At 42.1% G+C, this 14,305-nt stretch overlaps 1 protein-coding gene across 1 annotated transcript; it reads right to left on the bottom strand.

Annotated features, from left to right (window-relative positions):
• On the bottom strand, positions 1-13,815 carry gas6 (growth arrest-specific 6). The gene is made up of 15 exons (XM_034109587.2): positions 13,318-13,815; positions 12,935-13,095; positions 10,980-11,004; positions 10,836-10,898; positions 8,934-9,056; positions 7,823-7,942; positions 6,862-6,984; positions 5,777-5,898; positions 4,874-4,992; positions 3,795-3,984; positions 3,543-3,707; positions 3,164-3,332; positions 2,881-3,020; positions 2,601-2,802; positions 1-1,899 (listed from the first exon to the last, which is right to left on the bottom strand). Exons 1-15 carry the CDS (start codon positions 13,391-13,393, stop codon positions 1,748-1,750), a joined length of 1,950 nt encoding a protein of 649 aa, XP_033965478.1. The 5' UTR covers positions 13,394-13,815; the 3' UTR covers positions 1-1,747.
• Positions 13,816-14,305: the final 490 nt, after the last annotated feature.

The raw sequence follows: 14,305 nt of genomic DNA, 5'->3' as shown, positions 1-14,305 counted from the left end.
TTTTTATTTTTGAAAATACAATTTTACTGATGTTCATACAACTGCTTTTATTTTTGTTTAAATAGCATTTTCACTGTTGAGGGAGGTTAACACTCAAAAGGCAGACTCCTCTCACCATTGTACACATACTGGCAGTTAGTGAAAGTGAAAAATGAAAACTAAAGACAAGTTCAATATACAACACATGATAAAAAATACAATAACTCATCAAGCTCTATATTCTGGCATTCATTCATCAGAAATCTAGAAAATGATATAATACAGAGCGAAGTAAAATAACACTGGAGCCCTTTTGGCATTCTCAATCACAATGCTCCGACATTCTCTCTTTTAATTGTGTTTTCATTTGCTCAGCACCTGTAAAATCAAATTAAAAATGGAGTCCCCAAAGATGTACGACCCTTTGATCCATGGATATCGCTTTCAGAGTCTCCCCCTTCAGTTTTCATGATAGGAATTGTGTCTTTGTTATCCAAATGTTTTTAGGATGAAGTGAAGTGGAGAGACTCAGATTACTGGATCTACTTAAATGTGCAGGAAACCTTAGTGAGCAGAAGGTAGTGTTTTTCTGTCTTCTATAAAGCATTGTACAGTCACATTATTTACATACTCAGTATATTACAGCGCACTCTTCCTACCCTCAGTAGCTTTGTGGTGCGTTCGATGCAGTGCTCACTCTCTCCTAATGGAGAGGGCACCTTCCGGTCTGTGCTTCTGAGACTAATCTATCATCATGTGATTGAGGATTATTGAGAATCAGGGTGTAAGTCAAATCTTTAAAAGACTGAAGTACTGCAGAATGCACTGGTGGAAATGCATAGTGTGTTAACTGCAATGCAAAGCATTATCTGTGTGTGTGTGTGTTACAGTACTGCACCTGTGTGATATGATTCACCTATTTGGAGGGAAGCTGCTGCGAAGTTTGGGTTGGTTGTTCTTTGTAGGCACACGGTTGATTTTTAAGGTTGCAGGCAGACATGGAGTGTTGCTTTAGTGGGGGGGGGGCTTCACACGCAGTCCATTGCTACCTGCAACAATGTGCAAAGTTTTCTACACAAAGGGGGCTTCTTGTTAGGAACAAATAAGATTGATTAAGTCCCTGATCAACCCCTGAAATAATGATGAACCAAACACTCATGGAGATCTGAGCAATGTTCAATGATTTCCTTTGAATAAGGGAAGCCGATAAAACTCTTATGATCTGGTCCACATTTTTTTCATTTCATCAGATTCTACATGAGCGTGGTCGTTGTGTAGAATGGAAGAAAGCAACACGACCGCAGCTCTGTCAGCGGAGTCACTGTGCCTACAGAAGTCCCGTCAAATCTGATTGAGCACAGGACCCAGGCGTAGTGTGCTGACCCCAGACCAATCATTGGACATAGCTATAGATAAGGCCCTGTGTGTTCTAATAGGCTCACAAGACTGTGATGCTTGGGCAGTATTTGAGGCAATGTTGTGCAGCATTTATTCCAAGAAATTGTACAGGGGACATAGCTGATTGGCTTATTAACTCCTTATGGAGTCATTAGAGAATACTGTGAATCCCCACTGATGCCTGAAGGCAGCAGTGTTGTCACAGTAACAGGACAGGGTGACCCTGGGCTAAGGCTTTAGCTGAACCCCGAAGCCTGGCAAAGCTTTTATGTGTGTTCCAATCCAAATCATCACTGGTCAAAGCTATTATAAATATATTGGAAATAATCCCCATTGCCTCAATGAACTGCTAATGCATCAGTTGCTGTGGTCACTGGCGAGAGTCCAGCAGGGGGCAGGAGTGTGAGCGGATGTCGTTGTGTTTGTGGAGGGCCTGGTCCAAGTCCAGAGGGTGTCCGTTAACACTGACCTCCATGCAGCCGCTGTAGGGCGCCGACACCAGCGTGGACACCAGAGGGACATCTGAGGGAGAAACAACAACAACATGTCATCCAGCAGGAAACAACATGCGCTGTGTAGGAGATCTAACTCTCCAGAGTGCAAACAGCATTAGTCAGTGTGTTGAATCAGAGTCAGCGACCCCAACACGCAGCGCTTTTATCAATTATATAAGCATTTGGATCCATAGGGGATTCTTTTTCTGTCGACTCAACTCTTTTTGCCTATACGGTGTAAAGAAAGAAAGTGAGCCGTTTATAAATCGCATACATTTCCATAATTATGCATAATCACCCAGTCATGATTTCTGTGTTTTTTTATTAACCGAACAAGACGGTGTGAAAGAGTTTTTAATCTTTAAATCATTCAATTGATCTGCTCAAGGAAACTGGATAAAACAAGGCTTGTGTGGCTATGCAATTAAGAAATCTAAATGTGCAACATATCAACAATGTCTTACCACGTGTTCTAGACCAGAATTTACTGACGTAAAATGCATTGCCAACACTGATGCCCATATGCATGCGCTTGTTATAAGACCATATTCTCACATACTGAAAAAAGAGAAAATGCCCGACTATTATTTTTATATTTCACTGCCAATTTTGAACCCTCCACTTTATGTGTGTAGCATCTGCACAATACTTTTCCTTTATACTGTGCAAATAAATCCCCACATACTGCATGAATCTGATAAATGTGTTTATAGAAGGACGTGTCCTCACCAGGAAGGCCTCCTATAAAGATGCTGGACTGTGAAAGGATGTCAAAAGGAATGTCAGCGTCTTCACTGCGTCCAGCCTTGCCATCGACCAGCAGCAGGGTTTGGTTTCCTGAGAGCGTCACCTGGATGTCATGACTGTCCCCGTCACACAGGGGGGCGGGAGAGCTGGCAATGATGACATCACCTAGTGATACCAGCATATACTGAAAACACACAACAGGTCAGTAAATAGCTCACACACAGACAACAAACATACACAAGTTGAGCTTTTAAACACTTACATCTCTCCATTCATCGGTGCCGGGATGGTAGTCGGCCAGCACGATGGAGAGAGGGACTCTGTCCTGGTGAACGAGTGCAAACAGGACTCCGATCGCAGAGGTTGGACGCAGGGTCAACTGTACGCTCAGGTTCTGGGATTCTGTAGTGAAGATAACAGGAAGTAGGAGAACAGCAGTTCAAGGACAATGACGGGAGCCAACACTCCCCAATTCAAATGAAACATTAACCAACTGCCATTAGGCTCAGATCTGCATCACACTCCCACACATCCACACACTGCACCATAGCTGACGTTGAAGAGAGCGAAGCCGGTGCCGGGGTAATACGTTCCAGGAACCTCGCTGCTGAAACACTGCATGTTGTCGTTGGACTGAACCGTTTCTTGTATGGAAGTATCTTCACCCGTCAACCACTTCCAGTCCTTCATACAGCCGTCCAGGCGGGGGTTTACCTACACAGTCAAAAAGATCTGTCAGTATATAACACTATATCAGTCAAAACTCAATCTCAATGTCAGGCCTAAGGATTCTTTCATCAAGTCTAATGAAAACTGGGCTAGTTGTTTTTCCATCATCATGCTGACACACAGACAGACAAACCGAGCAGATTGCCCAACTCCTTCTGCGGAAGTTAAAAAACACAAGCACATAGAGATAAACACCTGATTGACGAGGCCGTCCTCTCTGAACGGGACTCCTCCCACGGTGAGGTTGAGTTCATGCATGCCTTTCTTTAGCGTAAACAGATCACCGTTTACTGCAATCTTCATGACGGCCTCCCTGTCGATCTTAATCACCAGACTGCGAACCTGCTCCTCCACCGAGATCTGGAGAGAAAACAAGAAGACATTTAAAGAAGCGTTCAGCTAATGAAGCTAAAGTAGAAGCATATCACTGTTCATGAAGAGTCTAACCTTTCTCCATTGGCCGTCACTGACGATGGGCCCGCTGCTGGTGACCCTGCTGACTGTGCCATACTTCAGCTGCAGCTCCAGCCTCCCATGGTGCATTGCAAGCACAATCCAGGAGCTGTTTAGGTGACCCCCGGCGAAGAAGATCACCCCCTCTGGGTCGTAGGTGCGGAAGTCAAACTCTGCAGAGAAGCTGGAAGGTGGGGAGCAGAGTTTATTTCACTTATCTTTTTTTACGACAAATATAATTGAGAATACAATTAAAGAGGAAAGGCCGAACCGGAAAGAAAACCTTTGAGTGACCAAAATAATTTAATCTGCTATCCACTTGGCACACAAACAAGTGGGCGGCATTTTCCCAGCCAAAATTAGACCTTTATTTTCTAGCTATAACAAACTTACTGGAACTATTTTCCCTATCACAACTTTTTACTGTGATATCTTGATTCAATAGTTACTTTATTTTTGCTATATTATTATTTTAATTTGTATTCTATTTTATCTTTATTTTTACCATGTGTGAATCCTGTTTTTCATTCTGACACTGTTGCTAATATTAACGCCTGAAATTCCCCAAGGGGATAAATAAAGTTCCATCTTATCTTATCTTTATCAGACATCAAAACAAGAGACTGTTCAGCCTGGTGTTTGACTTGATTACAAACATGCCCATATAAAAACAAAATATCAACAAAAACTTCTAAAAGTATTTGATTATAGGCCAAATCTTCAATTATTTGATCTTCTAATGCATATAAAAATCAACACACGTGCAAAAACAGGTTTGGAGTTTATTGCAGGTTCTTGGGCAGCTCTGAGATGCCAGAGAAATACTTAAAGGAACACTTCACCCATAAACTATTATTATTCAAAACCTTGAAGAACAATGTTTAAGACCTCCTTAGACTAGTCTTCTCATCCATAAGTGAAACTAAAACACTCTTAACAGGACTTACCAACAGGAAGTGTCTTTTTAATACTGTATCTGTCATTAAACTTACTGTTAGGAATGAGTGCAGAGCTGTTGATGTTTTGTTAGGAGACAACTGTTGACAGTGTTGAGCAGTGTAACATGTTCTTACCCGGTTTGAATCCTGCGACGAAATCGCAGCCTCACCACTGGCACGCCGCTGAACATGCGACCCAGGTAGAGCGAGCGAGGGTTCCTCTTCAGAGACGGCGACATGCAGGGGGTTATAGGCTGTGAAACACAAACAGAAAACTGTGGATAAGGCTTACTGCTACTCCATTACATTACATTACATGTTACTTGTTACTTGTTAGACGCTTTTATCCAAAGCGACTTACATACTCAATACTGTGGGCGATCCCCACAGGAGCAATTTGGGGTGAAGTGTCTCAGGGACACAACGACATGCTGACTGCAGTGGGGTTTGAACCTGTGCCCTTTGATCCGAACACCAGCGCACTAGCTACTGCGCCACAGCCTCCATGAGAACCATTGGACTCTTAAATTACTTAAAGGTCTTCTATCATGCTATTTTTAGGCATATATTATAGGTCTCAGATATAGAAAAATATATAGAAAACATGTATATGAAGTGTTTTGCTCAAAATACCAAACAGATCAACCATTCTAGCCATGCCTCATACCCCTCTATTTCAGCCCTGTTAGAGAACTGCTGATTCTGGGTCCGTAGCTTTAAAAAAATAAATAAAAAATGCATCCTTATGCAGGAGAATTCTACCCAGATGGCTTCACGGCAGCATTTAGCATTTGTACCCGCGTTTTTAGAGATTTGGGAACGGAGGAAAAGAGAGGGTTTTGTTTTCTGACACTTTGTGAGTTCCCTTACACACCGGGGACACATATTTATGCATAAAAGACATACACAAGTGCATTTTGCACGATAGGAGACCTTTAACAAATCAGGAATGCAGTAAATAGTTCATATTTAACAACATAGGCTTGAGCTGAACTGTGAAATAGCTGGTTGATATTGTCCACAGATCATGTGTTTCACCTTACAGCTCCTGAGGTCCTGGCCCAGCTTCATGCCCTGACGTCCATCACAGAAACAACGGAAACTCCCCGGCGTGTTCAGACACTCCTCTGCACACACACCCGTCTCACACTCATCCACATCTGACGGGTACAGAGCAGGTTGAAGGAGTTTGGGAAGAGATAAAAGACATGTGAGGTATAAAGGGCTACAAAGACAGAGAGTTCATGATGTTATCATTGAGCGTGTCAACATATCAGGGAATGCAAACAACACTTGAGTCGAGTGGTGTTTGACGGTGACTGGGTTGTATCTCCCCGCTTCATATACAACCGTACATGGCCATGAGAGAGAGCTAGCTGAAAAAACATTAATTCTCAGAGGAGGGACGCAGAGGTTATAAAAAGTCTGGTTCCACTGCCGAGCAAACAGTGAATTCTTATTCAATGTTTTACCAAAATACACAATGTTGTAGTTATTTATCTTAGAATGTTATCTTATCAAATAACAGACAGTATGGCTTTTGTTTTGGATATTCTTAGATTCTTGAGTATTATAACGTATTGCGAGCAGTGAGACTTTTGCTGCAAAGTTAGGGGGACAAGGTGAGATTAAACTTGTTTGACATACTGTACAATATTATATGTGTACATGGTGGGCTCTTAAAATCACACTTATTAAAGGTCACTTGAAGATGAGGATTGGTAATGTTTCTCTAAAGCAAGACTTGGTGAGTTTAAGCTGACTGTCAAAAGTGAAAAACACCTATAGCATATCTGTGTGTCAGTTCATTCTGATTGCTGCCCTTTATGACCTCATTTCATTTCTGACCTAACCGCATTTGAAATTGAAAAAAGGTACTTTCAAAGGTCTGTGTACCAGACCTTTGTGAATCAAAGGGTCACTGTGTGTATTTTCCTGTGAAAAAACGGTTTTCTAAGGCATAGAGAACATGACCTGTTACCTAGTTAAACAGAATTTCTCCAAATATCTTTGCATTCCTTTCCTGACTCCTCAACACAGCTGCATCCAGTCCTGCTGCGGCTGGAGCTGCTCCTCGGTCCGTTCTCATGACACTATGTGTGTTTGTTTGTATACACACTTACCAACACAACTTTTGGTTTCGTTGTCGTAGACATATCCGATATCACACAAGCAATCATAGCTGCCCTCCTTATTCTCACATCGTGCGGTTCCACACACACCTGGGTCCTCACACTCATCCACATCTGAAAGAAGACAAAATGAATGTCAGCTGGAGGAGTTGGAGTCTTCTGGGAATCAGAAGCAGAAACACTAAACGGTTGTTTGTTGTGCATTTGCTCATTAGTGTAAGGAACCACATTTGTCAGACTAAACTGAATTCATTTAAGGAGTTGGAAATTAGAATCAGCCATAAAAGGTGGTGTGTGTGATTGAAAGATATTTGGCTCTTCTTTGTGCTTCCTGCGCCCGGTGATCCCTGCCGCTGATGCTGAGAAACATGCCGTTTATTTTGCAAGTTTGTACACAGACCATAACAATACAAAGCCGGAGCAACATTGGCAAAGTCTCCCTTCAGCTATTTGAATCAAAATGATCTCATTAATGAACCCAAAGCAGCTTTAAAATTAGGTCAACAGATTCATTTGTTTCAAACTGTTTGTCAGAGTAATACTGGCTTTAAAGTAAATACATGAGACACTTGTTACAGCACTCACCGAATCTATGTCCATCGAAGATTTTAAAGGCAATTAAATAGAATTGTCAATGTGTCTTTATCATGGTTTAATTAAAGATTGCTTGCAAAAAACGAGTTTGCAATATTGAACGTGACTAAGGGTCTGTGAGGTTGAAATGTGTTTTCCTTACTTATTACCTAAATGTGTTCTTTATGGAAACAAAATGATAATTATGTCACAGGAGAGGAACACACTGCCACTGGATTACGGGACTGCAGCCACAGAAAGGTTCAAATTGAAAAACTTATTTTTTTTCAAGTGGATTCACAATTATTAAGACAGACTGATTGAAAAAGTGATGCTGCAGTGACAGTATTGACACGGTAGTCTTTGGGGATGTGCTCACCTTTACACGTGTGGCGTCCTACCAACATGTAGCCCTGGCGACAGGAGCAGCGGTAACTGCCCATAGTGTTGTTGCATATGTGTTCACACTCTACGCTTTTCTTGCTGCACTCGTCGACATCTGCAAACAAGAGCGTACAGTACAGTCAACGCAGGAAATACATCATCATGGGCTGTGAAAACATTAGCTTCTTTGGCTTCAGTAAAGCTTTCCCCAGGAATTCAGGATCATGTTGTGTTTAAACAGTTTCGAAGTTTACTTTTGAAATACTGAACAGGAGCCAACGGGGGAAGTTTGATACAGTTTGAAAAACTCACCTAAATGTTCTATTTGTACTTGTGTTAAACACTTCACAAATAACGTACAGCCTATGTCATAGTGGCTGTGTTGCAGCGGAGTGTTTAGGAAGAGTGCGGTCATCAAGTGGAAAGGCTTAGACCGAGTCAAACCGAATCTGTCGGGGTTTCCTCTCGCAGTAAGGTGGCAGGATGAGTCACAGTGGAAATGATGCTGTGCCATAAACCAACCACTTTCCCTCTCACTCAGTGTGTCTGTTTGTAATATGGGTGTTTTTCAGTTCCTGCATGTAAACTTAATATTTGACACCTCCCCCTTGTAAAATGGAGTTCTTGCTGTGATTTCCAATGTAAGCCTGCATACACAGTGACTAGCTTTGACCTCTAATGAGACAAATAGATTGCTGTTGTGAGTTCCCGCTCAAATTGACCTGACACACAATTCATACATCATTATGAGCTGCAGCGGCAACAGTTGATATTAAAGAGGCATGTCAACAACAGCAGTTGCAATTGTAAGATAAGAGCGAAAGGAAAAACTAGGCTAGAGTTCTAAAAGGTCAAAACAAAAACCTTCACATGAACATAATTAGAAAAAATTAAACTATTTGACAATTCCAGTAAATGACTATTGGAAGTGACGGGAAGTCAGATCTTTCTATCAGTGCACAGGACAGGCTGTCAGAAAGAAGGTCACACAGATTGTGAAATGTATTGAGTGAGGCTGGAGATGACACAGAGTGACGGTACACAAATTCAACCTTGGTTGAGCTCTAGCACACACTGTCCAACTGTTTCCATAGCGATGACAGTACCTTTCTCACATCTGGCTCCTGCCCAGCCTGTGAAACAGTGACAGAGGAAGTCGCCCTTTTTGTCCTCGCAGCGCACTGTACCGCTGGGATAACAGGGCGAAGGGGAGCACTGATCCGGTATATCTTCAAGTGAGAGAGAAAAAAAAACAGGAAAACACAGAGAAATGCGAGGGTTAATTCGGATTTAAAATGTAGTCTGGACAAACCAGATGCATACAGGGATTATAACAGACTGGATATCGACACCAGAGGAAGGGCACCTATTATGTTCTGCACATCAGGAGTTCAATATAAATAACTTTATGCTGGCTCAGCCCTCCAGCCTGATATGCACTGATTCCGTCCTTCCCAGCATACCTATCCTCTAGCTAAAAAACTAAACAAATGGATATTCAACTTTTCTGAATATCTATTCAAGCTTTCATGCCAAGCTTGTGCAAGTCAATCTTTTCTCTCCCAAATGCAATTTTGTTTTCCCAGCAGTGGAGTGTGACTGCTCGACATGTCTGGGCATGTTGGCTGGAGTTCAGAGAGAGTGGAAGGCCGTGTTTGGAGAGAATTAGGGGAACAGCCTGGAAATAAGCTCACAAGGCACAACTTTTCCAATGAATGATGTGCAACGCTGTATAATAAATGCCCTTATGCAATTAGTGACTGACTTGTATTAACAATTCACATATGATCACATATCATACTGACTGCTGCAAATGGTGGCAACATTAAATCATTATAAATTGCATGCTCCTGGTGTGAGAGGTTTTGGAATTACTAACGGATAGTAAAAACAAACAAGAGGTGGACCTAACAAAAGGGGAAGAAAAGGGAAGGAGATCACCAATTGAAAACACAGAAAATCTGTCACTTTCTAAGGGGAGGGTAACCACAGGACTCTCACTTGTTTTGTAGGCTTAAAATGTAGAGGTCCTATGTGCAACTGATTTGATTTAATAAAGCAGACACCATGGGCTACCACAATGTCAATTTGAATAAATGCTAGACGATGGGAATATGCGTGTTTGATTATTCTATTTTCTACAAAAGAACCAGCAAAAGATGTGAGTGTGTAAACGGCAGACTAAGGGAACAGAAACAGGGAGGAGGAGTGGGAGAATAAACAGTCTCTGCTGTGCTTTTGGTATGTGCAAATATGAAGCTGATACTGTATGTTTCCACAACATGACATGTCTGAATAAAAGGAATGTCATGATTGCTTTAAAACCAGAATACCACCCACCATGAGTCTGCAGTGAGGCGAGAGACAGACGGGAAGAGAGTTGCAGTGAGAGAAAGAAAAGTGATGAGAGAGAGATAGCTGCTGAGCTGCCGTGTCATGATGCTGCAGCTGAGTCATGGAACCCCCCCCTCGAGGTTCCTCAGCCAATAGCAAGGAAGCCGGTTGCTCTCTTGTATCCTCATGCAGCAGAAACCCCGTGCTCCACTCACGTCAGTCGTTTTGTTTCACGTCATTGCTCCACTAAGCAAGCTCAGGAAGACGCTGGTGCAGTCACGCAGAGAGAGTGAGTTTGTGACGACAAAAGGGGTGTGTCCCCCATTCACCAATCTGCAGCATCACTGTAGCAAAGTGCTGCAATATTACTCACAGACACCTATACATCATACAGCTCACTCTTCAAAGCCACACACTCACTGACCTGGAGTTGCCTAAGAAATTCAGCATTTCTTTTCAGCTGCATGCTTTCTTTTTCTGCCTATAGAGTGTGCCTTAGTTTGATGCAGAGGAGTTATACTGCAGTGCAGCCCAACCCCACACTGCAACCTCTCTCTATACCTAATACTACTTCCACAGCACAGAGAAAAGAAAGACTGAAAGGTGAGAAAAAAACAGTTCTGCCTTCAAGCTTTGAAATACATTGTTAAACAGATAAGAGGCATACAACTTACTATGGACACACGTTATCAGATCTTGTTTCTTCTTTTCAGCATCTCCAAACTTCTCCATACAGGCTAGACAGAAACAAACATTTAAATCAAGACCGGATGTTATCAGTAGAAATGGAAAGATGTATGCAACTTTACATAACTTACCTAAATACTTGGGATAGAAGTAGTCCTAAATCAGGGGGAAGAAGTGGAAAAAGAGGAGAAAAAAGTTACGTAGGCGTATTAAACACAAATTGAAACAGAACAGAACATTTTTAATACATATATACGGTTAGTACGGGAAGTCCTGCTAATATTTGACATAATCTAGGATTTGTTTTTGCTTCATGCCTCTCATAAACAATCGTTAATTCTGATAGGTGTGTATGTGTTTAATGTCTGGAGAGAGATAAAAACATGATTTATCTGTAATCTGTGTGTGTGTGTCTTCTCTCTAACGGGTGCGGCCCTTTGCCAAAGGCTCCCTGAGAATTCTCTGCATTCCTGATAGTAGTAGCATCCCTCCCTCCTCCTGGCTGCAGTACTTCTGAACATATAGGTCAAAACCTGGGGATGATCTACCAATGTGAAAAATGGCTATGGAGGCACAGAGATTTGAGTGAGCGGTTGCTGCAGCAGGAGCCAGAAGAATTAGTTATCAGACACAATATATATATATATCATATAAAGCTAGGAGCATTTTACACAAGTCTGGTTATAACTCATATTTTCGGCAACAAATCCTTTGCAGCAGTCAGTCACAGAACTAGTTTGGGGCTATTAGTAAACTTAATCCTGACATAATAAAGCACTTTTGACACCTTTTCTTCCACCTAACAAGTGAGAGACCAGAACACTGCATGCTTGCGTGTGTAGCTAAAGACAATCATGAGTATCCAGGAACACCCTCCCTCTGCAGAGCCAGAAAGCTGCAGCAGTAGAAGAAAATGCAGAGTCAGAGACAGGCCCTTTCAGAATGAATAATGCAGCAATGAATGAGACTGCAGCTCTGTGGCACGACATGGTTTAAGACTACAGAGCTGTCTCAAACTGCCCTGACTTCACCTTGTTCCCAAACCCAGCTCAACTTTGCTTTAATCCTCTCTCCCTCAGCTTCCATGTCAGTCCACTGGGCTAATCTTATGAGTAATTTCACATTCATCGATTGCCTCATTCACTCTTTCGCCGCAATTCACAGCAGCAAAACTTCCTGCCGCCATCATTAAGGAGCACCAGCACATTGCCAACAAACAGGTACCGTTTATTATTTTTTTAATCCCGCACTTGTAAATCAAGCAGTCGGAACAAAATAGATTCAACACTCACTGTCAGGATACACTTGTTGACCTTATTTCTTGAAAGCTAACAACTCAAAGGGGTTTGGGCAAGAATAACATAATATAACTGCTCAGTGACTACACACAGGTGTCTGTAGATGTTTTCTATGACATTACATCATTTCTATCTCTGGGCCTGTTTGCATATTCAGCATGTTTACATATTAAATAGGTTGACATTCACATGGATGAAGAGGCTTCTCTTTGCATTTATTAAAGCAGAATGGAAACTAATCTGCAGTATAGGGCTTTACAGTGTTAATGTGAAATAGTGCCATTTTATTTTGTGCAAGTATGAAAAGGAGTGCAGTGTCTTCACTGAAATTGTATTTCATAAACTAAGGCTTAGTCATGCTGATTCAGTGTCTGTCAAAGGAGCAAACAAAAGAAGAGGGAAAACATGCCAAGTCCTTGACATGGGAATGGGAATAGTATGTGCACTGACAAGTATGAGGACTTATTGGAGCATGAACACCACGGGGCCAGACAATGAATCATTCTGCTATTGCATCATGAATTTACTGTCAATATCAACTTCATGTCAACAACCAACATTGCAACTTAATGTTTTCAAAATAACACTACCATTATGGTCCCATTTCAAAAGGTAATAGTGTTTTGATAAATTACCAGACCGTCAACGACTACTGTTTAGTACTGACTCAATGCAGGGGATGGTAGTTGGAGTGTTGTAATGGTGTTTGGGTTGCAACTATGCAACTTTACACTAAATACCATAACTTTTTAGTGGCGGTTTGGTGCAGAAATATATAATATACTCACAGTCTCCGGGTCGTTCTCAAACACTTCTCTGGCCTCCTCTTTGGAGCACTTTTCCTCCACACACTCCCTCTCCAAGTGCCCTTGCTTCGTCTCCTCGAAAACTTGATTTGCTCTCCTGTGTCTGCTCAGAAACTGGTTTGCCTCTTGGGGAGACAACGAAACTAGAAAAAGAAACCCAAAAATACATGAATTAATCTACAAGAGCAAGGGAAGGTCAAACAACTCAGGATTTAAGCTATATTTTGGCCCTCAAAAACGAAAACATTTCATGAAGGTTGTTAAACATATACCGTTAAAGCCGTTAATAACATCATCATCAGCTACACATGTCAAAGGGGACTTAGCGAGCTAGCTAGCCACCTAGCATGTGAGTGTTTACTTACTGCTGTCGGACCATCGGACAACCAGCAGGATTAGCAGGGCTGCCGATGAAACGCACTTGGTCGGGGTCAGCAGCATTGTTTCACCGCTGTGTCTGCGCCAAGCTTGAGAAACTTTCCTCCTGCTCCGTTTTATAGTCCCACTATCCCCCTCTGTGTGTCTCTCAATGTCACCGAACCGAGGCTAAGAGCGAAACACACTGCAGGTATTCAGGTACTTCCGAACGGTGCTCCTTAACGTTTTGATGCGCAATCACCTAAACTGTCGTGAGTTTCTCCCGCATGTCCTTCATAACACAGGAAAACTAAGCAACCGTTCTCGTTTCTCTGCGGTGCTGCGCGTCCCCCATAGCGGTCTGTACTTTATGTTGTGACCCTCCTCTCTTGTGTGAGCCCTCTCTGGCCGGGCTGAGTCCCCACTCTGCGGAGAAAGACAGCAGCAGCACGCCTCTGTGCTTCAGTAGGGGGAGCAGCCAGGAGTTTGTAACCATGCCTCCCTCACTCCTTCTGTGTGTGTGTGTGTGTGTGTGTGTGTGTGTGTGTGTGTGTGTGTGTGTGTGTGTGCGTGTGTGTGTGTGTGCGTGTGTGTGTGTGTGTGTGTGTGTGCGTGCGTGCGTGCGTGTACGTGTGCATGCACCCATTATCACAACAAATTCAAAACCAGATTTTAAACTGACTTGTTTTACCTGGATTAAATTTAATCAACTCTTCAATTTTGCTGCTTGTAAATGTGGGATTCATTTTAATTGCTTCACAGACAATCATTATAGATTAAACTACCCAACAGACTGTAAAGTTGTTCAATTGAAACGTTGCTTACACATTAATGCATCAATAATACTTATCTAGCAATACTGACAAGGGGCCTGCTTGAATATTACTAATTGTATCTTTTCATACCTGAAGTACTATGCTGATAGTATTTTTAATCTGTGCCATTACAATTTTAGTAATATGTAATATCTAAAGGACCTGAGAGCTTCTTCCTCTA

This window comes from Pseudochaenichthys georgianus, chromosome 3 (assembly GCF_902827115.2).
Source record: "Pseudochaenichthys georgianus chromosome 3, fPseGeo1.2, whole genome shotgun sequence".
Classification (NCBI taxonomy): Eukaryota; Metazoa; Chordata; class Actinopteri; order Perciformes; family Channichthyidae; genus Pseudochaenichthys; species Pseudochaenichthys georgianus.
This window is presented reverse-complemented; position numbering and strand designations above follow the sequence as displayed.

Bases quoted from the DNA above. Each gene is read 5' to 3' on its own strand.
- gas6 (XM_034109587.2), bottom strand. From the start codon at position 13,393: ATGCTGCTGACCCCGACCAAGTGCGTTTCATCGGCAGCCCTGCTAATC. The intron at 3,708-3,794 runs GTTAGACTCTTC...TTTTCTCTCCAG, and splicing joins GTGACGGCCAATGGAGAAAG to ATCTCGGTGGAGGAGCAGGT. The intron at 3,333-3,542 runs GTGTTTATCTCT...TTGACTGTGTAG, and splicing joins AGGACGGCCTCGTCAATCAG to GTAAACCCCCGCCTGGACGG.